Source organism: Didymella exigua (assembly GCF_010094145.1).
Source record: "Didymella exigua CBS 183.55 unplaced genomic scaffold M421scaffold_38, whole genome shotgun sequence".
NCBI lineage: Eukaryota > Fungi > Ascomycota > Dothideomycetes > Pleosporales > Didymellaceae > Didymella > Didymella exigua.
In genome coordinates, this window is record NW_022984812.1 from 89,399 (window position 1) to 116,394 (window position 26,996).

Below are 26,996 nucleotides of genomic sequence, written 5' to 3' on the forward strand. Positions count from 1 at the left end.
TGGGCCTCAGACACCACGTATCCTCCAACGTCTCTTCTAAAGCGCGAGTGTTCCCCTGACTTGACGATCGGCGCCATCTCGACGTTCACCCAACTACACCGCCGACCATCTCTACTGTATCTCCGACGTTGAACCAAGAATACAGCCTCTACTGTAAAAGAAAAAGAATTCAAAATGGCACCGCCTCCTGATCTGAACGTCGGCGTGCCCGACCTGGAGTACTTCACGCCCCAGCACGTCACCTCTCCAGGCACACCCGCAGCTTCATCGTCCACCAAGACGCCAAAACTGTTCCAACCGCTCACCATCCGCGGCACCACCCTCCGCAACCGCATCCTCGTCGCCCCCATGTGCCAGTACAGCACCGCATCCCACGGGAACGCAACTGGCGCCTTGACAGACTACCACATCGCAACCCTCGGCCACTACGCCCTGAAAGGCGCAGCCCTCGTGATGATCGAAGCCTCCGGCGTCCAGCCAAACGGGAGAATATCACCCAACTGCCCCGGGATATGGAGCGATGCGCAGATCCCAGCATTGAGACGCGTGAGCGACTTCATCAAGTCCCAGGGCGCGCTGAGCGCGATCCAACTCGCCCACGCCGGCCGCAAGGCGAGCACATGCGCGCCCTGGATCGCGGGGGCGCAGCGCACCAGCGGCGGGAAGAGGAAGGTGAGCGTGCGCGCGAGCGAGGCCGCGGGGGGCTGGCCGGGGAACGTAGTCGGGCCCATGGGCGGCGAGGAGTGGACGTGGGACGAGAGGAGGCTCGACGATGACGCGGGCGGGTACTGGGCGCCGCGGGCGCTGAGCGAGAAGGAGATTGGCGAGCTGGTGCGGGATTGGGCCAGTGCGGCGCAGCGCAGCGTCAAGGCTGGTGTGGATGTTATTGAAATCCACGCCGCGCATGGGTATCTCATCCATCAGTTCCTCAGCCCGATTACGAATCAGAGGACGGATGCGTATGGCGGCAGCTTTGAGAACAGGAGCAGGTTGCTGCTGGAGATTATCCAGGCCATCCGCTCTGTCATCCCGGAGTCGATGCCGCTGTACCTCCGCATCAGCGCGACCGAGTGGATGGAGGAGACGGACCTGGGCAAGAAGCACGGCAGCTGGGACGTGTTGAGCTCGATCCGTCTAGCAAAGATCGTCGCGCGCATGGGCGTAGATCTCCTCGACGTCAGCAGCGGAGGAAACGTCGTGCACCAGAAGCTCAACCCGTTCGACACCAAAGACTACCAGACACGAATCGCCGCACGCATCAGGGACGAAGTCAAAAAGGACGGCGGCAATCTCTTCATCGGCGCAGTCGGCCTGATCACCGAAGCCGAGCAGGCGCGCGACATTGTCGAAGAAGGCGGCGCCCCGGCCCAGCAGACACAAATCGCAAACGAAGCACACACCGCAGTAGCCATGCTGGAGCCCCGAAACGGAACCGAACCCCAGGCCGACGTCATCCTGGTCGCGAGACAGTTCATGCGCGAGCCCGAGTGGGTGCTCCGTGTCGCACACCAGTTGGGCGTTGAAGTCGCGTGGCCGAATCAGTTCCTGCGCGTGCGCTTCCCCAAGTTGTAGGAATGACTTTGTAGCGGGTTAGATTTAGACTGACGATTGGTGCTTTAGATGACAGCTGCTGTTATAGAATACCTACTGAGATTGCAAACATCAGGTCCCACGCGGAGGGCTTCGGTCATATATAATATCAGACATTCGTGTGCGTTGTACAAAGCCCAGACGATACAAGAATGAGTGCGGGACAGATATAACCCCCGTCATCCGCCTATGTCGACGGCACGCGTAAAGGACAGGTAGGTCTAGGCGGAGACAACAGCCAGAACCTCTGAAAGCACTGTTGGTGTTTGAATGCCTGACTCGTGGCCTTCAAGATAAGGAGAAGCGTGGGATGTAGTTGATGAGCACTGCGAAGAGGTATAGTGTGAGCGTGTTGTCTTCAGAACAAAGAGATGCCGAATATGATCTGATACCGACAGGTATGCAAACCATGCGGATTATCAGTGACGCGAAAGCCAATCGGTAAAGGAGAATACTGGGAGGGCGCGATGGTTGTATCCCGAAGTTGAAGAGATCTGAGTGAACATCAAGTGGCATGTCGACAATATGGAGACTGGCGATTACGCGGGCTCTGGCATTTCGACCTAGCGGAGTCACTGTGTGGGATGTGGTGCGGATATTGAGAGATTTTGTCAAAACTACTTACTTGGAGCTGAGGGCATGCTGTGGTGAGATATGGGTGTCATCACCGAGGCTCAGAGGGAGAGATAGCCTTGTGAGAGGGGAGTACGTATGTGCAGAGCGCTTTTACAGTAACTATCACGTATATAATAGAATACCGACTCATGTATTGTAAGGAGTAAGGTCCACAACTGAGGTGATTCAAAATCTTAGCTGGTCGTGTCGTCGTAAAGCTGCTAGAAGGTGCGAATCGCTTCACTTCATATCGCTGTTTCTCTCCACATCCTTCCATGGTCAATCAAACGCAGTCTTGCTAATTAAAATCTCAGCACTCCTGTTTCAACCTGTACTCACCATCACTTGCCGAAATTTGGCACCACCACGACAAGATGGCGACAATCACCGCCGGCACGCCGATCGGCACCCTGCCCCCGGGAGTTCTTCAGTCCGTGTGGCGTCACCTTCCTTTCATCGACCTCACCCACTTTCAACAAGTCTGCACCTCTTGGAGGGCGGGTCTCCCGGGGAGCGACCCTATGCTACGCCGGGCTTTGTTCCTCGACGCTCCACGTCCAGGCTGAACGGATGCAGGAATTGCATCGACCTAAATATACCTCTCGAACAGAAGCTCAAGAGACGCAGAGGGCTTTCACCTTACCTGGATTTATTTCTCAGCGTCTACAGGTCTCCTCACCACGAAGATTCTGGGCCGTAACACGACATCGATTACCATCCCATGGTCGTCAACCTGAACAAATACCTGGACCTTGTTCACCCTCGGTTTCGACCGACAAACGACCCAATCTTTGAGTATCGGAGATTTTTATTCAAAGACCTGAGCTATCGCAGCTTTGAGGGACTGGCTGAGCCTGTTGACGACAAGGGCGCATCCTGGACGCAGACGCAGCTTAGTAACCCTCCCCACAGGTCCTGCATGGTAGTTATACGTAGATTGATCGACATCGAGATCTATGATTTTGAATACGATGTCTTCATCTTCAAGAACACTTCTGGGGTGACGATGGAACAGTTGGTGGGAGCTATAAGGAAGAGACTTGTATTAGTGACGGAGGACTATATCAAGACTTCCAGCGAGCATCTAGACCGATTATGGGCTACAGCGTCGACTCGAGTCGTAAAGGAAGTCTTAGCGGCTTGCCACTGTTCTTCACAGGGTTCCAAACGACCAAATTTCGATACTCGTGCTGCTGAGATGACCTCCACGCATGGTGTGCTTACGCGCAGCATGCCTTGCTGGAGGCTTTTGGCCGCTTATCATAAGTACACAATGCTGCTATGCACAACTTGGAAAGCGTAATACAACTGCAATTGTAACGAGGAACATAAACGCCATTGCAAAGTGAGTGATTGACAGAAGCAAGTGGCAGCTTGAGAGCAATGCGAAACGGCTTTTAAATAATGTACATGAATACTCAGCTCTGCACTGCTCTGCTCTGCTCTAGTATTTACAAACAACGGCGACTTGCTCCACAGGGCCCAGAAATAATTCTGATTGAACGAGTTCTCACAAGTGTCGTCGGTAAGCCCAAGCTCAAAACGCCGCAAGATCTTGCAGGCAATCGCATCTCATGCAAAGCTAGACTATAGATTGTAAGTAAGACACCCGACAGACCACTCTGAGGTATACCGCAACTCTTCCCCATCTGTATGAGAGGTGAAGGGGATCTTGGTGCAGAAATAGCACTGAAAGATATAGAGTGCGGTGTCGGTCAAATTACAATTGGAGCTATCTGGGTAGCAGATTGTGCATACCGCCCTTCGCCCACGCTAGAGCGCCATAGTTCTGATCGTGCTTCTGATCATTAGCCTTCCGCGCAGACGTCCACTCTTTCGCGCGCCTCGCCATTGCTTCTTGATTCTGCGATCTCTTCACTGCTACTACAAGGCCATGGCGTTGCTGGAAGCTTATGTTCTGTATGCCCATCTCATCTCTGCGAGACAGCTGGTGGCAAGTTTGATGTCTGGATGGGTCGTGGTGCCCCGATGACTCGGGACCAACTGGCAAAGCGAGACATACGTTTGTCGCTCCTGTGGCTGGAATTTTTGGTCGACGAAACGATTTCGAGCCCACTGTCTTTCCAGATAGTAGGTGTAGCTCTTGCCCACCTCTTCTCGTTAACTTGGTGCCAGGACTAGTGGGGTGTGCTCCTCCGCCACTCCTGCGCTCCCAGAATTCGCACAGCTCGGGCTCCTTCTCGAAATTGAGCATACAGTGGCCGCTGTCTCTCATATGGCTCTGGATGGCTGTTGTAGACGTTCTCGAGGTCTCACAGTACAGGCATTCGTGCCACACCCGTATCTGTGTAGCTAGATACCCGAGGAAGCTTGCTTGACTCGAAAGAAGATCTTGGTCAGGAATGAACAATCCGTGGGCAAAAGCCATATGCTCCACGATTTCGCCCACTTCGTCGGCTCCGTTGTCGTCGAACCTCAGATGACAAAAGAGACATTGGTTTGGTGACGGGGATTGATCATTAATCGCCTTGACGACATTGTGTTCCCGAGCTGCTTGAGGCGGCTCAATTGGTGTCTGTATCTTGTTCTCGTAGACTTCTAGTGTTATAGGCGACAAGGAAGAGATGCGTCTTTTCAGATTGTAGATACTGCTTTCGCGTAAGTGAGCTGCAAAGCAGACAGACAGCGGGCCATACTGCCAGGGACTCTTCATGTGAGCCCTCTGCATCTCCCCTGAGTCGAAGAAGAGACTGCAATTGTGACATCCCCATGATAGGCGGGCGTTTGAAGTTGGAGGCTGCGGAGCATTGTTGGTCGTAGTGGCGGTTGTTGCTGTCAGGGCTGTTGCTGTGGCAGTCATAAGAAGGTCTACTTGGACCTGTGGAGTACTGATTGCCTTCGAGTGCCTTTGAGTGCCTTAATTGTGAGCTTGTATATTCTCCCAAAAGATGCCTCAGCTTTCGATCCTTATACAAGAGCAAAAAGATGTGGGGATGGCGGTGCTGAGCGGATGGGGGTTAGCGCCAAATGACTCATTTACGATCATTGTGAAGTGCGGCGCTACTCGCCTTGGGAACCCCGAAAGAGATGCCAGAGAATGTGATAGCTACAGTTTCGACTCTGAGAGTCGCCTGCTGTCGTGTGACTGGACGAAAGTCGTCGGTGTTGAGAAGTAGGTAAGAACCGAGCTTCACGAATCATGACTTCCCAGCGGGAGCATCACGTCACTTCCTTCAGCCTCCTTGCCATGCAGATAACAACACCATCAATATCGTAGCATACCTGGCAGGGATCCAGCGGATAAAGTCGAAAGCCAGCACCGCGAGCCAAGAGTGCATGTCGATTCGCTCGCGAACGCGGCTCACAGCTGTGGCACGAAACCCCACCTCGAGCGCGTTGTTGCACCAGCGGCTACCTACAGCTACTCCATGTGGCTGGATGAGGCTTCTGAATCCGCATGCTAGTTCGTTCAGAGCAACAGCTGGGTTGATCATGGTGACCAAGGTAAGTTCATCATGCTTAAGACTTGATAAGCAGTTCGTTTGCTGGAGCTTGCGCCTTCTAAAGCCCATTGTCCCCCACAAACACGCAATTAAAAGCCATCAATATGCCAGAAACTAGCGCCTCGAACGGCACCCAAAACAGCTCATTCGTAATGCCCTCGCCATCAGCGCGCCCACACCTCTCGCCTGGATTCTGACGCCACATCCGGAATACCAAAGCTGGATTCAAGAAGTTGAAGTGTTGGGTGTTCTAGCCTAACTGCTTGCAGAGGCTGGTTACCATGCTTGACTCATCGCCGATGTAGTCGCAAAGAACAAGTTCGGCCGCGACCCAAGCCACTTGAAGATCATCGCTGGTATTACAATCATTGTCGATGAAACAGATGGAAAAGCTCGTGCGAAGCGTTCAGAGCTACTGTCTTACGGTGACAGAGAGGAAGCCTTCGCGCTCTTTGGCAGTTGGACGGAAGAGGGCCTTTCGACTTACACTGACGATGAAGACTTCCATGTGCTGGGCACCGATAACGTGCCCTGGATCAGCATCTCTGAACACCTCCTGCTCGGTGGTATGGGTGCTCAATCTTAGGCAGTCCTAAGACAATCATGGATGAACTTGAGTGTTGGGCTGAGGTTGCTGACCTAGACGGCTTCAATTAAAGCCATACTGTAAGTCCAGGCAGCTCTCAAGATACCATTGAGTGGGTGTTGCTAGGATTCAGACGAAGGGGATCTTTCAGACAGAAGGTTGAGAAGGAGGGCGCTAGGGCATGAGAAGCATTTCTTGGGCACAGTTGGCTACTTAATGACCACCCTAGACGAGACTCTGTAGATGGAAGCGACAGATGCCTGACGTACAGCAAAATCAGGAAAACAGTGCGAAGAGATGGCGCGATAAGGGTTTTTGCTCTCACGAGTCAAAGTGCGTGCGCCCCCGCATGAGATGCACGACCGAAGTACCGTCTGGTACTAGGCGGCGTGCACCGTGTATGTGAGCTACGCGAAGGCTGAGATATGCACTGAGTTCAAGGGTGTCCAGACCTTGCAATGCACCTCACGTGTTGCTGCAGTTTGGTGTTTCCAGGAAAGATCCGTTCATACCCTGCTCGTCCTGCATGATTCGCCGAAGTAAACTGCAAAGTGAGTGGGCATTCAGGTACCGCCCGCGGTCGCAGCTCGCCTACCCATGCTATCTTCCGATTGCCAAGTCCGTATCCAAGAGTTTCAGCCTTGTTTGGCTGTACAGGGCACCACAGCACAAATCACAGATGCTTAAACAGGCGCCGTGGATGTCTCTAGTATCGGTTATGGAAATGTGTTGCTTGGTGCTGACCAGCAGCGGACCTGATATGAATGTGAATGAGACGACTGTAATTCTTGAAGCACTCTCCGATTTCCTACCATACTTTGAGCATCTTCGTTGCGTGCGTCTACTGTGGCGGCTTCATAGCACCGACCATGGGTTCCTCGCGTCCCTTGCGACTTCTACGTCAGCACCAAGGTACATTTACTTTGGTGGATATGCGCCACACCCACGTCAACAGCTTCGATATCATCTCCCACAGGTGGTATCCAGCCGAGGACATCGCGTACGGTTACGACGACATTCGTGGGCCCGATGGCACTTTACTCAGAGGCCACGGAATCGGAGGACTTGATTGGGCAATCAGGATCTCTCGCGAAAAGATCACACACATCAAAGACTTCATGATAGCCGCCGATGTGGAGTACCTCTGGTTAGACTGCATATGCATCAGGCAAGACAATGAGGAAGAGAAAGCTGGTGAGGTCCCCAAGATGTTCGAATACTACAAATCCGCAAAGACTTGTCACATACTGATGAGAATGCCTGCGGTGTGGGATCCAAAGGAGATGGTGCACGAACTGAAGTTTGTCGATCACGTCATGTACCACATGGGCGGATCCTCGCTCTCATCAGAGGCGCCAAACCTGAGCAAAGCGACGGTGGATCGCCTGAAGCACTGGGCCGAAGCTCCCTGGAGATTCTCAATCCCAGAAGCTACAGCCACGTCCGCTGCCCTCGACTTGGGCGTTCTCAATTGCTACGCAACTTGCGTCCGCAATGTCATATTACTCTTTGCCAATGAGTACTTCACTAGAGTTTGGACGTTCCAAGAGATGATTCTTGGCAAGAATGTGACGCTCTGGGCAATCGATGGAGACAGTGTATCTGGCATCGGAGAACTGGATGTTTGGTTGGATCTCGCCACAGATGCTTGTGACAGAGCATTGAAACTCCTCAAGTGGATCAATGACTCCAGAAAGCTGAAGTCAGTTTCGGTCCTTGTCGTGATGAGAGCTATTGAGGAAGATATCGTACTTCTCGAGAGCCTTCGGCTTACGGTCAAAGGCCTAGAGGGTGCGCGCACCGACATCATCAGCGGGGGACCTAGGTGGTGGCACGACAATCCGAAAGGAATCAGCAACATCTTCTCCGCCATCTCCATCATCCCGCGGTCATGTTTCGAGAAGCACGATCTGTTTCGAGGCTTGTTGGGGATATTCGATGGCCTCTTCACTACGGAGGAATTGCAACGAGATTTGACCGGCGAAGATGTCGAGACAATGTCCTTCAATTTTTTCAAACAGTTGTCAATTAAGACAGGGGATGCGTGGACAAGTCTCGCGGTCAGCAGCCAAGAGCGAGGTGAATACGATTGGATACCCATGGTGAAGAAACATAGCCGCACGACCACTGCAGACTGTTTCGCGGGAGTTCTAAAGCTGGGCGACGTGAACAAGAAAGGCCTGGCGAAGACCATCGCAAAGATCAACCTAAAAGGAGCCCCTCGGAAATTTGCCTCAATTAAGCTATTAGAAAGTGAACCAGGTAGTGGTTTCCAGTTCACGTTTAAAGGCTGCAACTGTGGCAAGAAGGTCAAGATCGGAATGATCAAGAGAGAGCTCGTGCCAACATATGACCAGATCGAGGAGGTGAAGACTGATGAGACGGCGCAGAAATTGGTTTATTGCGCGACAGTCCTCGGAAAGTTGATGGACCCCAGTGGTGATGTTGTGGCATATCGAAGGAAGCTTCTTCGCCGGCTCCTACCCAATTGGCGAGTGAGCGATCCCAACGCCAAACCGGCTCAGTGGGAAGATCGCTGTGTCAGCGGAACCATGTGGGAGGACCCAAGGGGCGTTTGGGTGCACAATTGGTCTTTCTCGTACAGAATGGTAGATCTGGAGGACTTCAGATGCCAGCTTGCCACGGAGACGACCGCCGGAGTGTCGTGTAAGGTCGAAGTAAATTGCGGATGCACTTTCACTGCGCCGTTTAGCTTCATCTTCCAAGGACTCACTGCTGTATACGGCAGCTCCCTCGGCGACAAAGCTGCTGATTTCGGCCCGGACAACAGAATTACTCTGCAAGACGGCTTGGGCCTTGTACAGGTCGGCGATGTAAACAAGACGTTCAATCTGGTGGCCTTTGATGGCGACATCTCGGCATACAAGATACACGCCTCTCAGTGTAGGAAGAAGCGACTGGATCCTAGTAAGGCACCAGATTTCCCTCGCGGCCGGGCTCTGGTCAGCGAAGAGTTCAGCCATGGCCTGATGGATCAGATGCGTAACTACGGTTATGTCGATACTGGGGGCTCTGGCAACTTGTTGATCTGCAGAAACCACCTGGCAGACCCATACAAGATCATAGGGGCTTGTATCGACAAGAAGTTCGAGGCCAAGAAGGAAGGTATCAAGCTGAAAGACGTCAAAATTCGATAAGCGTATGGGTTGAGCCCGAGCGAGGGTCATGTATCGCAATCAAATTGGTTTGTCAGCGCTGTGGATGTTCATCGCTGGATGTACTTGGTCCTTGAAAGATGAGTCGTTGTATTACGATTGCGACTACCTTACTTTGACATCTCTTCACGTAAAGACGCTCGAAGGAAGAAAATGATCTGAGCTCAGCACAGATGCATCGTGTGTGGAGAAAGATGCGCGAACCGGTGGGCTTACCCAGATCGACTTTGATGTGTTGCGCTAGAGAGCTGTCTGGCCAATGACAGCACGGCACCAACACCGCTCACCTGTTCATCTGCATGCACGATCATGCGCAACATACGCATGGACACCGCTCACCGCGATGCTGTGACAAGATCGCTCTGCTTTGTTATAGAACATTGCTACGTGTCAATGATGTAGACCAGATCGCCTGTTCTTGTGGCTTAGGTTGTACAGTTTCGCCCCTTTTCCTGGTGCCTAGGCGGTAATTACGTCCCGTTCGCCACCTTCCTCCTGGCTCTGAGTAAGATGGCCATTCATTAGCAGCCCCGGGGTGCGCACCCCTGTGCACACGGTGGCCAAAGCTCTATGAGCGTGTCGTGTTCACCATAGAAAGCGTGCGCTTCCCCCGGGTCGTTCTGTTGTACGTGTACTCTACGCCCGGTCAAGATGTTCGTCAGTGTGAAGGAACGCGCGCGCCAGATCGCCAGTGGGCAGTTCACTGCGCCAGCATCAACTGCTCCCGTTGCGTCTTTGATCGATCTTGCGCCTGAACCTAAGCCTGCGACACCGAAGAAGGCAAGCGCAAAGGGAACATTTGCCAAAGCCGCCGCGTCGCCTTCAAAGACAAAAAAAGATACACCAAAAGTTGCGCCTACACCTGCAGCACCTCCAAAAGCCGCACCACCAAAGGCTACACCAATAGGAGCATTCCCACAAGCAGCGCCGACCACTATTGCGCCGCCTCCAGAATCATCTCTGCCAAAGAAGGCGTCTTCGAAATCGAAGCTCACGAAGGAACCCTCGTCAAAACCGCCCAAAGAAACACCTTCAAAGCCGTCGACGCCCAAGCTCGGATCCTCAAAGTCCACATCATCAAGCAAACCCCCATCCCAACCCAAGACGCCATCGTCGCCCAAACCCGCATCGCCCACAAAACCTACTGCGCCACGACCATCGCTCTTCTCACGGGCATCATCCACTTCCAAAACCCCCTCAGCACCGGCCACGCCCTCGAAGCCAAAGCGCTCCAAATCCCCCCCAAAGCGCGTCGACTCGCCCATCTCCGACGCCTCGTCGTCGTCGCTCGCGGAGCTGAAATCAGCATGCCTCAAGCAAGTGTCCGGGGTGACGGGTCTGGGGGGCCGGCGGCTCGCGATCGCGCTCAAGCAGCGGTCAAGCGGGGAGTACTACGTCGCGCTCAAGGATCTGGGCAGCGACAAGTATCTCAAGATGTGGATGAATCGCGATAAGACGTACGGGTCCAAGGAGGAGGCGCTGGAGAAGTATCTGGTGTGGGTCTGCAAGATGAGGAATGAGGTGAGGTGGTTTCCTACGAGTCCGCGCGCGAGCAGCCCGCCGAAGGGGAAGGGCAGATAGGGACGGTGGGAGGAGGTTGTCTGGGCTGGACCTAGATCGGGATTGATGGTGTATGTTATTTTTGGGAAGTGTTTTGGTTTCGAGCGTGGCCGGTACGCAGCCCCGGCAATATATACCCTGGATGGATTCTGGGTAGCTGGACGACTCGATTGAGTCAACATGACATTGACACGACATGGTAGATAATCTGTAATACCCTAATAGACGACGGACAGCGCATGTTTCAGACACGCAAGCATTTTCTTGCAAGCACCCTCCGTTCTGCTGGCCTTGGAGTCGTTGACTGCATTGCTTCCCGTCGGTTTTGACAACATGGTGCAGATGGGACGCCTATCTTTCCTCCGACCTTACCAGACATGATGATCGGGTTCGATCGCCTCTGCGCTATAACGATCCCATGCGGAGTATCGCCATTGTCCGTTCGAACATGCGCATGCATCGCTACGGTAACGTGGAGGTACTGCTGATATGCCCTGCGTCTCTTAGCCTGAAGCCTATCCCTGACATGTGAAGCATGTAGTAGCATTCTGCTGAGATGGCATCAAATCCACGTGGGACCCGGGATTCCTTCATACCCGATTGACTGCCGCATGTGATCCCTCATGTGAAGTTCCAACGAATCTGCTGCACAACTGTTCCGTCGGAGCTTCGCAACGTGATGACCGTTCCAGTGTCCTTGAACAGAGGAGGGTATTAACGCTTCAGTCTTGGATGGGCGTCGACTACAGACATGGTTGAGATCAGTGAACAGGTGGACGGAGGCTAGCGAATCTGTGAGTGAGGTTTGTACCACAAAGGGTGCTGCCCGGTTGCTCAAGCAAGCTAGCGACAGGGGTACAAGCGAGCTGACGGAGATGCCATCCTTAGAGATGCTCTATTGTGGAGCAGAATAGAATCAGCATTGCCGTCAAATGTGACTAAACCATGTGTAGGCTTTCAGATACGTTGGATGATCGTTTGAAATTGATATAAGGAAATGTTACAGTCATGTTCTCGCCTCAGCACCAAGCTCAGTCGTGTATATTTTTGGTATAGCTCTTGTGGGAGGTCCTCGCTCCTTTCCACTGCGGGTGATGTAGACACGGCAACGGCGCTGCTCGGTAAAAGCGATGCATCTACTGGTCCTTGGCGGCCTTAGCAGTCTCCTCCTGGAGCTTCTTGATGTTATCGGCGGCCGAGGTGTTGGTTTCGCTCCTGTCAGCCTTGATCTGCAAGATAATCAGCTTGATTCCGAGATGATGGCACACAGCTGCATGGGTTACGCACGATGCTCTCGCTGTCGCTAGCAAGACCCTCCTCCCACTTGCCCTTGCCATCCTTCTGGTTCTTCAGCTGCTGCTGCTTGAGCTGCTCGGCCTCGTCGGCGCGGCCCTCGGTGTCTGGTCGCTGTTAGTCATTCGCCCGCGGACAGCATCGTCATGTCGACGTGGTTCACGTACGCAGCTTACTCTCCTTGCCTACGCTGCGAGCTATTGACTGCGAGAAAGCAGCACGCTGGACCGTGCCGACAGAGACGAAAGGCGCGCGGCGGGCGACGATGGAGCGTACGGAGTACATATTGTGTATGGTGGTGGTGGAGAGGTTGCTGAAGGTTCTGGGTGATGCGGCGGATCAGTGTATGTCGAGAACGATCTCAATTGATGATTCTGGTGATTCTGATGGAATTGAAGGTGTTGCTGAAGAGTGGCTCGGCTGCAGTGATGATTTGCGGAGGAAAGGACTGCACAAGCTCTCTGACTTGAGGAAAGCGAGGGTGGATATGTGACGTCAACAGCTCTGCAATGGAGCTATCACCATTACGAGTAGCGCGTCTAGCCGCGAACATCCAATGCGCACCACCCATTTCAAAGCACAGGCCCAGGCTGGTGATGCACAGAACGGTGCCTAGCTAATTGTGTGAACTTGAGGGTCTGTTCACTGGCTTTGATGGCGGGATCGGGAACTGAAGAGTCCACAAGTCGCCATGACACGCAACTGCGGGCGGGTGGGCGCTGCCGTGTTCCTGCATGCTTTCAACGGGCACCCCGCGTGGGATTCATCGTGCTGCTTTGCTTCTGTAGCTTCGTCGGACGTTCGCGCTGTGGCGTCGGGCGCTGAGACAGAAGCTGGTCTGGGGCTTCTGAGCTGCATGGTCTTGTACATACCCCGCATGCTCACATGAGCAGGAAGTGGCCCATGAAGCTGCCCAGAATACCCGCATCGCCAGGCTTTCCTGGACACGGCAACAGCTCCCCGGTGGAGCTATGAGCTAAAGCTGCAACGTCACGGTGCACTGGAAGTCAAGTGACGAGGAGTAAGTTGCGATTGCGTATCCTAAGATGTTCACTGCCCTCAATAGGGGCGTGTCAAGTATGAGGAGAACAGCATCCCAGAGGGAAATCCCGAAGATGAGACCAAAACATCCAAGAAGATCAGCCCATCGTCCACCCATGGGGTCGTATGTAGCCTCATACAATGAAATGAAGGAAAAAGGAAAACAGACGCGCCATGTGACTGCGTAGAATCATCCCAGCGTCGTACAATGACTGATGAGACACCCAGACGATATGCACCTAGAACCGATTGACCCCAACACGCTTTGACACCGCCGCTTCGCAATTCGCGCCAATTGGTATATACCGACCGCTGAAACCGAGAACCGACCGGACAAAAGAAATCTACCCTGTTGAGAAGCAACCGGGCAACAAGACCGCAAGACAGCAAGATTTTTAGTCTTTAGAACGCTGATGATAACTCCCAATGCGACCAAAAACACCGAGTGTGCAAACCGCCGTAATGCGTTATCGCTAAGAGACAAGAGGCTCTAGCGTCTATTTAGGAGGGTTCCGCGAGAATGATGTGACGCCGTCGCAGGGCGAGTGGTATACCCAAGATGTCGAAGAAGATATCGTAGATTTGTACAAGGGGGAGTCGTAGTATAGACGTGAATCCTCCAGAGGATATCAAGAAGAAGAATTAGATCCTGGTAGGGCAGCCACTAGCGAGCAACGGAGACGCCGCAGTCCCCAACGGACAGGCGCTGAGCCTCGTGCCTGCGAAGCTTACCAGCGTCGCTGCGACATGAACTGCTGCTGCATCTGCCTGTTAGGGGAGACGGATGGCGGGGGGCTGGCGACAGCTCGTGTCGAGGGGTCGACAATGGGGATGGCATTGCGGGTGCGCTGAGCTAGTGGCTGGTGCAGCTTGGTCTGCGAAGCATTGTTCTGCTGGAAGTGGGATGGCGTGTATGGGTTGGGTGCCGTCGACAGAACAAAAGAGGGCGTGGGCTGCAGCTGGTGCTGGAGCGGAGACTGCTCGGGTGAGCCGCTGGACAGCGAGGAGCGGTCAGAGCCAGACGAGTGAATGGACTGGAGCTGCGTGGTGTAAGTCCCATGCTGTGACAAGACCGGGTGGCAAATCTCGCCGGCCGAATGACTTACATCATCCTCCGTCAGCAGGTGGAACGGGCAGAACATCTCGTCATCCTCAATGTCAAAGGACCGGGCGGCCTCGAAGTCACGCTTGAAGGCAATGGACGTCGGGGGCTCGACGTTGAACTCCTTGGGGGTGCGCACTTGGCGGTACTGCTTCTGCTGGTGCTGGGCCGAGATACGGGGTGCCCGTCGCGATCGGCCGCCGTGGTGGTTGTTGCTGTGCTGGTGGGCGTTGAGGTGCTGCGTGTGGTGCTGCGCACCGTAGTTGAAGAACTGCGACATGGTTGCGGGGTGTGCTGATGGCAGACGGGATGGAAGTCGGTGGTGGGGGGCTGCGCAAAGAGCGGTGGAGCGAGTGATCACAACAAAGCAAAGCCGGCAGGGGGCGGGTCCTCGGGTGTGTAACGTATAGTGTGAGAGCGTCAGAGACGGCGGTCGAGGGTGCGAGAGGCGAGAGTATTGACTAGAGGCGCGGTGTGAGGCGGAGTAGATGTCTTGAATGTAGGAGAGCTTGGGTGCAGGCGAGAGGAGCAGGAGGGGAGGGTTGGGACGATTTGAAAGGCACGCACAAGTCAGCGGGCGACGGCCGTGTGGCTAGCGAGCAAGTGGGCCCTTGTCTGGATGACGACCGGCGATTGGATGCGAGCTTCGCCACTGGGGCCTGCGCTATGCCGCTTACGTTCGCTTGCGTTTTGGCCGGCATCTATCGACCAGGGCGCCAGCCTGCGAGAGCGAGCTGAAGGGCACCAAGTGCCCACAGTGCCATCATACGCGGCTGCTTGCAACGCCAGCGCCCACGGGTGCAATGGCTGCGCAACGCTCAATGGCAGTGCCCTCTAGCCTGCCAGCGTCCGGTCGTCGTCGGCGTAGTCGTCGTCGCTGTTGCGCACCGGTACGCAGTCCGGGTCGGCGTCGACAGACGAAACCGCTTATGCGCGCACACACGCTACAACTGCCAGCCAGCTCACAGCCTCGCCAAAACTAGGTAGCAAATGACCACCTGCAGGCCCTGACCGCTTCCCTCCCGGCGGCCCAGCGCTCGAATCTGGATTCTGCATCCAGGGGGATGCATTCTGCAACCGACCCGCTGGACAGCAGCCTTGTGATGCATCAATGCGCTGTCGGTTCCTCGTCGGCAAGGGCGGCCGCAGCTTCGAGACTTGGAGCGTGGAGCTCTCCCAGCTTCGAGTTCCCTCGTCGAAGACGGGGAGCGCTAGGAGTAAAGCGGCGCGGCTGTGCTGCCCGCCGCTCAACAGCGTGGTTGAGGGGTTTCTGGGATTCGCTCGCGCAGCCGACTCGTCCCTGCGACGGGTGCAAATCATTCCCCTCTGGTGTTCTGCAGCCGCCTGCGATTGTTCTGGAATGCAGCCAGCGCTTGCCATCGACCGTGCCGACCACGGACGCTGGTGTCGACCGTTTCACAGAGAATAGTTTCACACAGCCCGAGATCTTTGTCCTGTGATCGAGACAGAACTCGTCCAGGAGCCGGCCATGTCTGAATCGTCCAGGAGCCGGCCATGTCTGAATCGTCCAGACGCCGGCCATGTCTGAATCGTCCAGACGCTGGCCATGTCTGACAACTCCCCGCCCTCAGCGATCCATGGGCGCCCCGACCAGCTTCTGTGTGACGTGCGAAACCTTCGGACTGCCCTCGGTGGTCCAATCGCAGCCCCTGACCCTGAGCGCCTAAAAGGAACACCAAAATTGCTGCGCCCTGGCTCCCCGCGGGCTGCTCGTTCACGCCGAGCGCACGCTCCTTTGGTGGGCAATTTCCTGTCCGCAGAGCTCAATTCGCCAGCCTTGCTCCTGATGCGCATGTTGACAGTGGACATTCCAGTGTTTGTTGTGCTGGTTGCTATGCTGCCAAAGCTCACTCGAGCGCCTGCCGCAGGGCCCAGCTGGCCGTCCCGTTCCATGGGGTATTATTGGCGCAAACACTTCTGGGACAGGCTAAGCAACGCATTATCGACCTCCCCATGCTCAAAACACCCTCATCTCAGCATCTCCCCGCACGGCAGAGGTCTAGAAGATTATCGTGTTGGCGTTGACACCACGTGAGCACGTTTGCAACTGGACTTCGACGTGGCCTTGAGGCTGCCTGTGCTGCGCGGACTCCGGCGTAAGCACCTTGATGAGAGGACTGTCGGGTCTCTTTGATGTCCGTCGTCACATGGAGTGATTTGTGGATTTAGAGTTCGTCCTCTTCAGCGTCCCAGTGACTACAGATCTTGTCCTTCTCCCAGACCATGATACCTGCTTGGTACAGCCTATTTGCTATGTGGAGAACACCCTATTTGCTATGTGGAGAACACCCTATTTGTCCAGCCCCCTCGCCTTGACAAACTTCGCAATCTGGTCTTTGCAGGTCTTGTCCGCGTAGCTCTCCCAGACCTCGTACAAGCTGATCAGCTCCTGGGTCGTCTCCACCACAGCTTCGATATCCACATTGCTTTCAGCCAGCCAGTCTACTAGCTTTTGCACTCTGCTCTGGGCGCCCGCTCCTCCTGCGCCTCTTGCGTTGCCAAGTGCTTGCAGTGCGCTTGCAGTCCCTGCAGCACTCATCTGCAGCCCGCCTTGTGTTGGCTTCAGCACGACAGCGAGGAACATGGCCGTGATGGCAATGACGTGCGGTGCGTGTAGCAGTGGTAGGTCAGTGAGATAGTGGTCGTTGATGATGGACCAGGCGAGTGCGTTCTCCTCTTGGGTGAGCTGGAATTGCGTCTGCAGTTCGTTGAGGCTGCGGTAGGGATGGTGCAGAATCAGCTGTGAGTTCATTTCCGAGATCAGACTGAACTCGCATTCGCCAATCTTGGAGATGTCGTTGAATGAGGTGTCTACTCCAAGTCAGTAATGCACCGCAGGGAAGATGACAAACATACCCCAGCAGTGTCGAGCCTCTGCAAGCACCATCCTAATGTGCTGTGGGCATTCTTCCATCTTGCAAGCCAGATACAAAGCTGTTGCTAGCACAAGTGCTGGATTTGTTCTCCGTATCTCGACTTTGGCATAAAACCGTCGCACGTAGACCTGAGCTGATGCCAGTGCTTGTTGTCGAATGCCTAGTGGCCTGGCCATCTTCGACAGTTCTGCCCGAGTCAGTGTGGGCGTCCGGAGAGGGAGACGATCGACTCACGGTGAGAGAAGTAGATACTGAGATGCCGTCTATCTGGTAGAGGGTACAAGCCGACGAGATTGCGTTCCGCCTCTTCCATCTTCTTCCTTTCAAGGGCCAGTTGCTGCTTCGTGAATGTCCAGAACCGCCGCTGGGTCGACTCCCAGTAGTTTGCCGCCATGATGTCGCTTACTCGATTCGTCGCTGTCTGACTACCTCCAGTTGCGTCGTGTGCAGTGTAAGACAGCGTTGAAGATGGCGAGACGTCCAGGATTCTGAGAGTGCTTCGTGTGACAGTCAAGTACGGCAGAGTCTAGTCGTCCCAAGTACGGCAGAGTCTAGTCGTCCCAAGTACGGCAGAGTCTAGTCGTCCAAGTACTGATTTCAACGTCACAGCCAGCTCCAGACCGGCAGTGTTCAGTTCTTGAAGCAGATCGAACATACTCAACGCATGTCGATGCCTGACTGCCGAGCACAGACCAAAGGTGGGAGGCCGTCCAAAATCGTTATTTCCCCACGCTCGCGCTCTCGAATCAGCACTGCGGTCTCACAGCACTATGGGTGTTTGCTGGAGTCGATGGTGTAGTGTGACGATAGTCGTCGAGCTGCCTGGATGACAGACCCGCTTTGACCCTCTCTCCCGTGTTCCGCACAAAGTCGAGCTCTAATAAATCCTAATGCAGTGCTGGAGGCCTTTGGCGCATCCACAGGCAGCTTCTGTTAGACTTCCAGAGACTGTAAACTTTTGTAGGAGACGTGAGCAGTGTCGCTGTGCTTTCCCAAAACGCGAACGAATCATGGCGGACCGGGTGCGGAAAGCTAATCAGCTGCACCCGCTAGGCTTTTTCGGTCCACCCTCTGATCTCATACCCCACGATCGAATCCTATGCATCCGACCACCATCCGCTGCCATTCTTTCAGCCATTCTCCTCGCTCACGGTCGAAAGCCGCCCCTCGTGCGTCGCGCGTCACAGCCATGATAGACCGGAGATAGCGAGACCACCATGGACGACATAAAGACTGCCAGCGTCGCCGACGCGAGGGTGGACGAGCTGTGGACGACGCTTGATTTGCGCAAGCAGGGCCATTTGGACCTCGCCGGGCTGAAGAAGGGTCTGCGGAAGCTGGATCACCGTAGGCGGCACCATTCGACATACTAGGGCTCTGCTGACAGGGGCATGCAGCTCTGAAGAACGCAGATGAGCTCCTGAATGAGGTCATGAAGGCGGTCGACGCGGACGGCAACGGCAAAATCACATACAAGGGTGCGTCTCCGTGCGACCGAGAGGCCTCCTGCAGCTCACGAATCCGCAGAGTTTCATACATTCGTCGAAGAAACGGAAAAAGAGCTACTAGCGCTCTTCCGCAGCATTGACAACAACGGCGACGGCAAGCTCTCAAAAGACGAACTCCGCAGTGCGCTGCGACGTGCAGGTCTTGCGGTCCCAAACACCAAGCTCGACACCTTCTTCTCCGAAGTGGACACCAACGGAGACGGACACATCAGCTTCGAGGAATGGCGGTATGTCGACCTGCACCCCAAGCACGGCTCCTGCTGACAGAACAGCGACTTCTTGCTATTCATACCCGTCAATGCGCCGAACCTCCAGGCGGTCATGTCCTACTTCAACGCCACACTAAAAGTCAATTCAGAGGGCGACGTCCTCGTGAACGATGACACCATACACGGATTAGGTACTTCAAAGCGTTTTCTTCACTTCTTTCTTGGTTCCCTGTTTCTCGTCGCGAAGACGCCGCCCTATGGCTTTACATCAGATCGCGTCGTACCGTTGGACATGACACGCGCTCCAAACTCTGCCATTTCGCAAGAACTCCCGCCACGTTTCGACGACGGGGAGATTGACGCTCCCCTTGTCGAGTCGCAAAGGGGGCTAATCATGAGCTTCGGAACCATGCTGATTGCTTGTGTTCCCAATCCAGGCTACTTCGTGGCGGGAGGCATTGCAGGCATTGTATCTCGCACATCGACCGCGCCCCTCGACCGACTGAAAGTTTACCTCATTGCGCAAACGGGCGCAAAGAAAGAAGTGGTGGCTGCAGCAAAGGGAGGAAACCTTTTCAAGAGCGCCGTACGCGCATGGGAGCCGCTCGCCGTCGCCATGAAGGAGCTCTGGCGGGCTGGCGGCATGCGTAGTCTTTATGCTGGTAGGTGCGGTCTTGATGTATATTGGAGCTTGACTGACAGCGCAAGGAAACGGCTTGAATGTCATCAAGGTCATGCCAGAGTCAGCGATGAAGTTTGGCGCATACGAGGCTACAAAACGTGCCTTTGCCAAGTTTGAAGGGCACAACGACCCGGCCGCCATCCACTCCTGGTCCAAGTTCGCTGCAGGCGGAGTTGCGGGTATGATCTCGCAATTCGCCGTCTACCCCATCGACACGCTCAAGTTGTAGGTGCCGCGAGTTCCGAGCAAACGTCCCAAGCTGACCCTGCAACAGCCGCATGCAGTGCGAGACGGTCGCTGGTGGACTCCACGGCAACCGCCTTATATGGGTCACAGCAAAGAAGATGTGGCAGAGCGGAGGCGTCGTAGCTTATTACCGCGGGCTGCCCATGGGTCTCTTTGGCATCTTCCCCTATGCCGCGCTCGACCTGGGCACATTCGAGTACCTCAAACGCTACGTGGCAAGGCGCAACGCGAAGAGGCTCGGCTGCCACGAATCCGACGCGGAACCAGGAGGCTTCATGACTGCAGCCATCGGTGGCTTTTCCGGCGCATTCGGCGCCAGCGCAGTGTACCCGCTGAACGTCCTGCGGACTCGACTCCAGAGTCAGGGCACCGTGCTGCACCCCAAGACATACACGGGGATCATGGACGTGACACGGCAGACAATCCAAGGCGAGGGCGTCCGCGGGTTATTCAGAGGCCTGACGCCCAACCTGCTCAAGGTCGTGCCCGCCGTGTCCATCACGTACGTTGTGTATGACAAGTCGAAGAAAGCCCTGGACTTGCCTTGATCGTACACACCTCCTCCTCCATATCACCTACGCCTCAGCGTTGAGCGTTTATTTGCATATCCACACAGAGATACCCTTCCTGCGCGCGCCGGCTCGGCGGACGCGAGCGCTCTTAGTGTAGCTTCCTTTAGCGACGGTTTATCCTTTACCCTTGCATAGAATTGGCGTTTGGGACCTATCCTCTTCTCGTGGCGGCGTCGCCGTGAGCTTGTTGATTTGTAGCATGTAGTGTGTCCTAGTAAGGAGATGTCGCGGTGCTTGTGCGGGTGCCGTGTCTTGTTGTTTCTTGGAGCGTGTGTGTGTGTGTGTGTGTGTGTGTGTGTGTGTGTGTGTGTGTGTGTGTGTGTGTGTGTGTGTGTGTGTGTGTTGGTGTGTGTGTGTGTGTGTTGGTGTGTGTGCGTATGTGTGTGTGTGTGGTGTGTGTGTATGTGTGTGTGTGTGTGTGTGTGTGGTGTGTGTGTGTATGTGCGTGTGTGTGTGTGGTGTGTGTGTCATTTCTATATATTCTGCTAAACACACCTGCGCACACAATGCAGTCGTATGTACGATCCCACGCGCAGCACCTCAGTCTCGAGACGCCGTCCCATGCCGACATCTAAATGCCGAGGTAGAACTTGGCGCGCTCGTAGACGAAGAAGCTGGTCGCAACCATGGGCACGACCTTGACGTAGCCAATGGTCAGCCCGACGAAGAACCCGCGCCACCCGCGCTCAGCATAAATCCGCCCCGCAACCTCGGTGATGCGCAGACGTCGCCCGTCCCCCACGACGCCGCCGACTTGCATGCGCCGCCGGATGACCTCGAGCGGGTACGACACAGTCTGCGAGACGAAGCCCGCGATGCCGCCCGTGGCCAGCTCGGCCCAGTAGCGCAGCGGCGCGGGCTTTGCCGTCGTCGACGAGGACGAGGGTAGTACTGTGTAGGGCGCCAGCGCGGGCCAGCGCATCACGTCGCTCATCGAGTCGTGGGCTAGGAACGAGGCGCCCGCGTACGGCACCATGCCGAGCAGGGTGGGCGTGAAGCCACGGAAGAAGTTGGCCAGGCCCGCGCGCGGTGTGCGTGCGTGTTTCGGTGTCTCGGCGGCCGGGCTTGCGTGCTCGGCGTACATTTTGCGCACAATCGAGGCCAGGCTCGAGCGCTCGCCGGCGCGCGTCTCAAAGGCCAGCCGCACGCGGATGACCTCCAGCGGGTAGGTGGCGAAGACGGAGACCATGCCCGCGAGGCTGCCGGAGACGAAGCGGCGGGCGGGCGTCTCGTGGGCGGGCGAGGGAATGAGGCGGGCGCGGATCTGCTCGTAGGCGAGGAACTTGATGCCGGCGTAGGGGAAGATGCGCAGCAGGGTAGCCGAGTGGCCCTTGAACAACCCCCTCACGCCGGCTTGCGCGTACATGTCGCGCACCGCCGTCGGGAACCCGGCCCACGAGCCCGCGTACTTTGCAAACTGCGGGTTCTGCGTCTGGAACAGGATCTTGACCCGGTCGAGGGGGCCGACCACCGTCTTCGCCGCGCACCCTGCGATGCCGCCGGCCACGCCGCTCTTGACCAGGTACTCGTAGCTGCGCTTGTCGATCCCTGCGTGCCGGTCCGCATCGTGGGTCAGCGTGTGCACGTGGGCGTGCACGTGGGCGTGCGTGGGCGTGGGCGTGGGCGCGGGCGTGTGCGTGTCCGTCGGGGCGCCGTCATGGCGGAGGGCGGGCGAGGACATGCCAGGGCACGAGGCTACCGCGACATGGAGCGTGCGTGTGTGAGGTCGCGGAGTCGTGGACGGGATCGGAGCGTGCAGAGGGTTTGTGGGGGATTGTCAGAAAGCGCTGCCCGTGGGTGGTCGAGACGCGGCCGCGGCCATGACGTTGAGCCGAGGATCGAGAATCTGCTTCCGGATGACATGGCGTTTGGCCGACGATACGCGGAAAAGCGCCACCACCGCCGGCACGTCAACGGTCACGCGACACAACGGCGTGGAGTCTTCTGGATGGAAGTGAAAGTGAAAGTGAACGTGAACGTGAACATGAATGTGAAGATGCCCTGGTCGATGTCCTGGTCGATGTCCTGGTCTATGTCCTGGTCTATGCCTTGGTCTATGGGGCGAGTATGCTGGACCCGTGGGTGAAGGCGAGCTGTGTAGAGCAGAGGTAGTAGAACTTGCACCCTGCTCTTACACCTTTGCTTCTCGCACTCGACACCAATGGTGCCGAACCAGAGCGCGATACTCTACCAGAGTGCAGACCGCGAGATCACGCTCATCGACATACCCACGTCCATTGCCAGAGCCCAGGGCCGCGCCGACACGCTCTTGTCCACTCCACCGTTGGAAGAACCGATCCAGACCAGCGAGCAGCACCAACCCAAGCCTGGGAAGCTCGCAGAGACGACGTCGCCAGACGCAGCGCAGCATGAGACGTACACGCAGCTGATCCAGCAAGCGCTGCTCGACATCCAGGCTCATGTCCCTGGCCCGTGGTGCGCTCCGAGACAGATACTGCCCCAACCACACCGGACCGGCAAGAATGCAGCTGCTTCGGACGTGGAGAAAGAGTTGGAGCATCGATTCCGCGAATGGGCGGCTGCTGAGGAGAGCGCACACGACGACGCGTCCTTTGACTTTCAAAAAGCCATGGCCGCCCTGGGTGCGCCAGAAGTCCAGCTGGCGACGAGCACGACCGAGGCGTCAAAATGGACCATGACCAGGACCACGCCCCAAGACGCAGAGTCACAGGACACGACCGTGACAACGTCCAGGACCATGACCACGAGCATGACCAGGACCACGAGCATGACCAGGACCACGACTGGGACTGCGACCACGACTGGGACTGCGACCACGACCACGACCACGACCACGACCGCGACCACGACCGCCTGGTCGCCTGCATTCTACAACGCGAGTCCGCAGCCGCTGGACCTGACCGTCGCCCACGCCACGCCCGGCCCGCCAGCCTACCGCTTCACGATCCCGCCGCTCTCCGGCTACGTCCTCGGCGACTGCGCGCATCCCGGCTCGTTCCGGGCCTCGCTGCGCCGCCTCGCCGCCTCCCACAGCGTCCCGCTGCACTTTGACCTGGTGCTGCTCGACCCGCCCTGGCCCAACCGCTCAGCGAAGCGCAAGGGCGCATACGAGCAGGTCGGCGGCATTCCGCATCTGCGGCGCCTGCTGCTGCGAATGGACATGGAGACGTACCTCGCCCCGCACGCGCTGGTCGGGGTCTGGATCACCAACAAGCCCGCGGCGCGCGCGCTGGTGCTCGGGCCCGGCGGCCTGTTTGAGCGCTGCAACGTCGCGCTGCGCGAGGAGTGGGTGTGGATCAAGACCACCACGCACGGAGCGCCGGTGCGCGCCCTCGACGACCCGGCGCGGAGGCCGTACGAGGTGCTGCTGCTGGGCCGCGCGGGCCCGAATGCGTGGACGCCGCCGCGTAGGCAGAGTCCGCGACGGAGGGTCGTGGCGGGCGTGCCGGATGTGCATTCGCGCAAGCCGTGTCTGAAGGAGCTGTTTGAGAGCGAGGGCTTGCTGCCGGCGGGGTATAGTGCGCTCGAGGTTTTTGCGCGGTACTGTGTAGAGGGCTGGGTGGCGTGGGGGAACGAGGCGATCAAGTATAATGCGCATGTCTACTGGGCGGATCGATGAACTGGGCGGATCGATGAACTGGGCGGATCGATGAACTGGGCGGATCGATAAACTGCCTGTGTGGAGTGTGTATATTACAATCTGATAGTGCACTGAACCCCGTCCTTTTTCCAAGACAGTGCACTGAATCCCGTCCGTTTCCAAGACAGGGCACTGAACCCCGTCCGTTTTCCAAGACAGGGCGGCTACAGCTCATCGTGATAGTCGCCCAGCTGCCGTTTCTGAAAGTTCAAAATATGCGTCAGGAACCGCGGTTCAATGTGCACAACGTCCACCAGCCCCAGCAGGATCATGAGAAGCATGCCCAGCGCGACCCCCAGCGCGACGGCGTCCCACTGCCTCGCCACCCGCTGGAACCACACCTTTGTGTCCTCGACGGCGAAATTCTGATCCTGCGCCATCCGCGCGCTCTTCAAGCCCGGCAACCCGTCCAGACTGCGCGTGTTGTTGACCTTTTGGAAATCCATCATCTCGCGGCGCTCAATCTTCTTCGCAGCCCACGCCTCCAGCGTCTCGCGCGCCCGCCCGTCATCGTCGCCGTCATGGTCCGCAAACGCCATCGCATCGCCGCCCTCTACGCCCGGCAGCGCGCCAAACCCGCAGCTCGTCTGCACCTTGACAATCTTCAGCACGATGATGGCGCGGGCACCTGTTATGTCTACGCTCTCGCCGTTCTCAGACGCCATCTTGGCCCGCAGCGCGCTGAAATGCTGGTCCCACTTCTCCACGACGCGGGCGGAGCAGAACAACCGCAGTGTCCTTGGATTGGCGCCGCTCGAGCTAAACAGCAGCGTCGCACGCCCGTTCTCGTACACGTGCGCAATCGTCTCGCAGCCGTGGCCTGTTGCATCGAGGTAGGCGACGCTCGTTGGGCTGAGGATCGAGAAGGTTTGTGACGGCTGGCCTTTGGGCGAGATGTTGATGTGTGTGCCCGCCCAGGGCGCGCTGGCGACGTAGAAGAGCGGCGCCGCGTTGATGAAGGCGATGTGCTCGTTGGTCAGGGAGGCGTGGAATTTGGGCATGGTGGCGGTGTGACTGTGGTTGTGGATGGGCGAATGGGTGGATGTGGATGGGTGGATGGGTGGTGCTGATCTTGGGGGATGGATGTAGGAGACGCGGCGTGTTGTGTGTTGCTTTCAATGCTGGTTCCCTTCCTAGTACCTGGATTCAGTCCTTCTCTTTCTCGGTCACAATAGTTGCGGGAATTGTTTTGGATATGCTTGGACTTTTCACGACGTTTGGAGATGGGTCGTTAGTCAGCCGAGCCTTACTGCTGCTGGTTAGAAGATACGTGAGCGCGAGGTCTCCCATGCCGTAGACATTTGCTCATTCTCCCGGATGCGCATGGCAGGTAAGCTAAACCATCTGGTTTTCGGCCATGCCTAGTTTTCGGCCACCCCACCACAACTCGTTACCCACCATTTGACGCGTTTTATTACCAGCACCACGTACTGAAAATAGATGCCTGTAAAGGTGCTATACAATCTGCTATTGCTGATCTCAACGCTGGTATTTTTAAGAGCCAGCAACAGGCTGCGCGCGCGTACAGGATCCCGAGATTGTCCCTCTAGAGCAGCCTTCAAGGCCGTCAACTACACGCGATAGCTCACTCAAATTAACAGCATTTAACACCAGAGCAAGAGCTTCTCCTAGCAGAGTGGATACTTGAAGAGGACTCACGCTCACAGCCACCCTCTCACGCACGAGTATGAGAGATGGCTCTCCAAATCCTTTATATAAACGGCGACTACAAGCCACTCAGGCATGAGCTCGCACTGAACTGCCACCGAACCCTCATATATAAGGAGCAAGGAACTGTAGCATTGTAGAGTAGTTTTTCTGTATCCTTTCGTACAAGACCTATAGGTGTAGAGAATATATCCTGGTGTTCTTATCATCCTAGCACTCCCATATGCCTCGTAGCGGATTCACACCTATTCCGGATATCTCTCTTCTTGCCTGCGTCGTTACACTTATGCCTGTACAACCTAGGCCTAGTATTACTCTCATCTCAGGTATTAGGCTAACCTGCCACGCCTCCTTCATCTACTCAACCTATAGATGACGTATTTGCCACGCCTTGGAGCTTACAGGCCCTTTACAGGGCTTATTAACAGCTCCTTTTGTCTGAATCCCTCTCTCAGAGCACCTGTGTGGTGCTTAGTAAGGCAGGCAAGGCTATTGCCAAAGCCAACAGCCGCGCAGCTTGGTGTCAGGCTGGGCATGGGGCGAAGCCACCTCTGACCCGTGACAAGGCATGTAGCAAAGCTACCTCTGACCTGAGTCTTACGATATCAGCACTGTTCCGGCGCAGGCTCACCATCAGTGTGAGCCATGTTACCTTTTGGTTTGCTTGTCTCAGTGGCCGGAGCTGAGGCTTGACACTTGGCTTCAATCTAAGAATTAACAACTTAAATATTAGCTAGATAGTAGTACAGTTACACGCTTAAGAAGGTGCATTTAAGTAAACCCAAATAAGCGCTATAGCAACGCTGAAGCCATTAAGGCTGCTATTGATCGTGCAGCAGCATTACAAGCTGAGCAGGCATCAAGGCACGGAGAAGATGAGGCTAAAAAAGCAGCAGCAGCAGCAGCAGCAGCTCTCACGCTTCAATCTATGTGTATAGAGTGGCAATTATAAACGTTGTTGTTGAGAAATCACGACTCCAAATAGTGAGGTATGGTTTGGTTGGGTGGCCGAAAACTAGGTGTGGCCGAAAACCAGATGGTTTAGCCTATGTGAAGATCCCTGTTGGACCGGGGTCCAGTCCTACTCGGAAGCGAATCACAAGTGCAGCCTGCTCGATTGTTTTGCAGCTTCTTCGAGGTGCACAATGATCCCTGCAGGTTCCCG

General features: G+C 56.0%; 13 protein-coding genes across 13 annotated transcripts; 6 read left to right on the top strand and 7 right to left on the bottom strand.

Moving 5' to 3' along the window:
• Positions 1–174: 174 nt before the first annotated feature.
• Positions 175–1,572, top strand: M421DRAFT_103763 (NADPH dehydrogenase; the record flags this gene model as incomplete). Its single annotated transcript, XM_033586936.1, has 1 exon — positions 175–1,572. One exon carries the CDS (start codon positions 175–177, stop codon positions 1,570–1,572), a length of 1,398 nt encoding a protein of 465 aa, XP_033444688.1.
• Positions 1,573–3,937: 2,365 nt separating this feature from the next.
• Positions 3,938–5,026, bottom strand: M421DRAFT_72495 (uncharacterized protein; the record flags this gene model as incomplete). The annotated part of the gene is made up of 2 exons (XM_033596889.1): positions 3,938–4,814; positions 4,863–5,026. 2 exons carry the CDS (start codon positions 5,024–5,026, stop codon positions 3,938–3,940), a joined length of 1,041 nt encoding a protein of 346 aa, XP_033444689.1.
• A 2,098-nt stretch (positions 5,027–7,124) lies between these two features.
• M421DRAFT_72285 (uncharacterized protein) lies at positions 7,125–9,413 on the top strand (the record flags this gene model as incomplete). Its single annotated transcript, XM_033596859.1, has 2 exons — positions 7,125–7,260; positions 7,303–9,413. The coding sequence occupies 2 exons, from the start codon at positions 7,125–7,127 to the stop codon at positions 9,411–9,413; spliced, it is 2,247 nt and encodes a 748-aa protein (XP_033444690.1).
• Positions 9,414–10,082: 669 nt separating this feature from the next.
• On the top strand, positions 10,083–11,012 carry M421DRAFT_103765 (uncharacterized protein; the record flags this gene model as incomplete). Its single annotated transcript, XM_033586937.1, has 1 exon — positions 10,083–11,012. One exon carries the CDS (start codon positions 10,083–10,085, stop codon positions 11,010–11,012), a length of 930 nt encoding a protein of 309 aa, XP_033444691.1.
• Positions 11,013–11,855: 843 nt separating this feature from the next.
• Positions 11,856–12,851, bottom strand: M421DRAFT_278862 (uncharacterized protein). Its single transcript, XM_033588889.1, has 3 exons — positions 12,452–12,851; positions 12,279–12,391; positions 11,856–12,220 (listed from the first exon to the last, which is right to left on the bottom strand). Exons 1-3 carry the CDS (start codon positions 12,567–12,569, stop codon positions 12,128–12,130), a joined length of 324 nt encoding a protein of 107 aa, XP_033444692.1. The 5' UTR covers positions 12,570–12,851; the 3' UTR covers positions 11,856–12,127.
• Positions 12,852–14,053: 1,202 nt separating this feature from the next.
• On the bottom strand, positions 14,054–14,707 carry M421DRAFT_72438 (uncharacterized protein; the record flags this gene model as incomplete). Its single annotated transcript, XM_033596883.1, has 2 exons — positions 14,054–14,365; positions 14,432–14,707. 2 exons carry the CDS (start codon positions 14,705–14,707, stop codon positions 14,054–14,056), a joined length of 588 nt encoding a protein of 195 aa, XP_033444693.1.
• Positions 14,708–14,797: 90 nt separating this feature from the next.
• M421DRAFT_278850 (uncharacterized protein) lies at positions 14,798–15,249 on the bottom strand. The gene has a single exon (XM_033588888.1). The coding sequence runs from the start codon at positions 15,126–15,128 to the stop codon at positions 14,889–14,891; it is 240 nt and encodes a 79-aa protein (XP_033444694.1). The 5' UTR covers positions 15,129–15,249; the 3' UTR covers positions 14,798–14,888.
• A 1,489-nt stretch (positions 15,250–16,738) lies between these two features.
• On the bottom strand, positions 16,739–17,718 carry M421DRAFT_72426 (cyclin-C; the record flags this gene model as incomplete). Its single annotated transcript, XM_033596882.1, has 3 exons — positions 16,739–17,262; positions 17,305–17,511; positions 17,559–17,718. 3 exons carry the CDS (start codon positions 17,716–17,718, stop codon positions 16,739–16,741), a joined length of 891 nt encoding a protein of 296 aa, XP_033444695.1.
• Positions 17,719–18,541: 823 nt separating this feature from the next.
• Positions 18,542–20,517, top strand: M421DRAFT_72308 (calcium dependent mitochondrial carrier protein; the record flags this gene model as incomplete). Its single annotated transcript, XM_033596860.1, has 6 exons — positions 18,542–18,671; positions 18,722–18,802; positions 18,852–19,059; positions 19,105–19,703; positions 19,750–19,948; positions 19,998–20,517. 6 exons carry the CDS (start codon positions 18,542–18,544, stop codon positions 20,515–20,517), a joined length of 1,737 nt encoding a protein of 578 aa, XP_033444696.1.
• A 123-nt stretch (positions 20,518–20,640) lies between these two features.
• Positions 20,641–21,071, top strand: M421DRAFT_278974 (uncharacterized protein). Its single transcript, XM_033588891.1, has one exon. It carries the CDS (start codon positions 20,764–20,766, stop codon positions 21,028–21,030), a length of 267 nt encoding a protein of 88 aa, XP_033444697.1. The 5' UTR covers positions 20,641–20,763; the 3' UTR covers positions 21,031–21,071.
• A 41-nt stretch (positions 21,072–21,112) lies between these two features.
• M421DRAFT_72415 (mitochondrial carrier) lies at positions 21,113–22,222 on the bottom strand (the record flags this gene model as incomplete). The annotated part of the gene is made up of 1 exon (XM_033596879.1): positions 21,113–22,222. The coding sequence occupies one exon, from the start codon at positions 22,220–22,222 to the stop codon at positions 21,113–21,115; it is 1,110 nt and encodes a 369-aa protein (XP_033444698.1).
• Positions 22,223–22,702: 480 nt separating this feature from the next.
• M421DRAFT_72330 (MT-A70-domain-containing protein) lies at positions 22,703–24,142 on the top strand (the record flags this gene model as incomplete). Its single annotated transcript, XM_033596863.1, has 2 exons — positions 22,703–23,226; positions 23,290–24,142. The coding sequence occupies 2 exons, from the start codon at positions 22,703–22,705 to the stop codon at positions 24,140–24,142; spliced, it is 1,377 nt and encodes a 458-aa protein (XP_033444699.1).
• Positions 24,143–24,327: 185 nt separating this feature from the next.
• On the bottom strand, positions 24,328–25,164 carry M421DRAFT_72413 (pyridoxamine phosphate oxidase family protein; the record flags this gene model as incomplete). The annotated part of the gene is made up of 1 exon (XM_033596878.1): positions 24,328–25,164. The coding sequence occupies one exon, from the start codon at positions 25,162–25,164 to the stop codon at positions 24,328–24,330; it is 837 nt and encodes a 278-aa protein (XP_033444700.1).
• Between the last annotated feature and the right edge of the window lie 1,832 nt (positions 25,165–26,996).

Bases quoted from the DNA above. Each gene is read 5' to 3' on its own strand.
- M421DRAFT_278862 (XM_033588889.1), bottom strand. From the start codon at position 12,569: ATGTACTCCGTACGCTCCATCGTCGCCCGCCGCGCGCCTTTCGTCTCT. The intron at 12,392-12,451 runs GTACGTGAACCA...AACAGCGACCAG, and splicing joins AGGCAAGGAGAGTAAGCTGC to ACACCGAGGGCCGCGCCGAC. The intron at 12,221-12,278 runs GTGCGTAACCCA...ATTATCTTGCAG, and splicing joins CTAGCGACAGCGAGAGCATC to ATCAAGGCTGACAGGAGCGA.
- M421DRAFT_278850 (XM_033588888.1), bottom strand. From the start codon at position 15,128: ATGCCGGCCAAAACGCAAGCGAACGTAAGCGGCATAGCGCAGGCCCCA.
- M421DRAFT_278974 (XM_033588891.1), top strand. From the start codon at position 20,764: ATGTCGCGGTGCTTGTGCGGGTGCCGTGTCTTGTTGTTTCTTGGAGCG.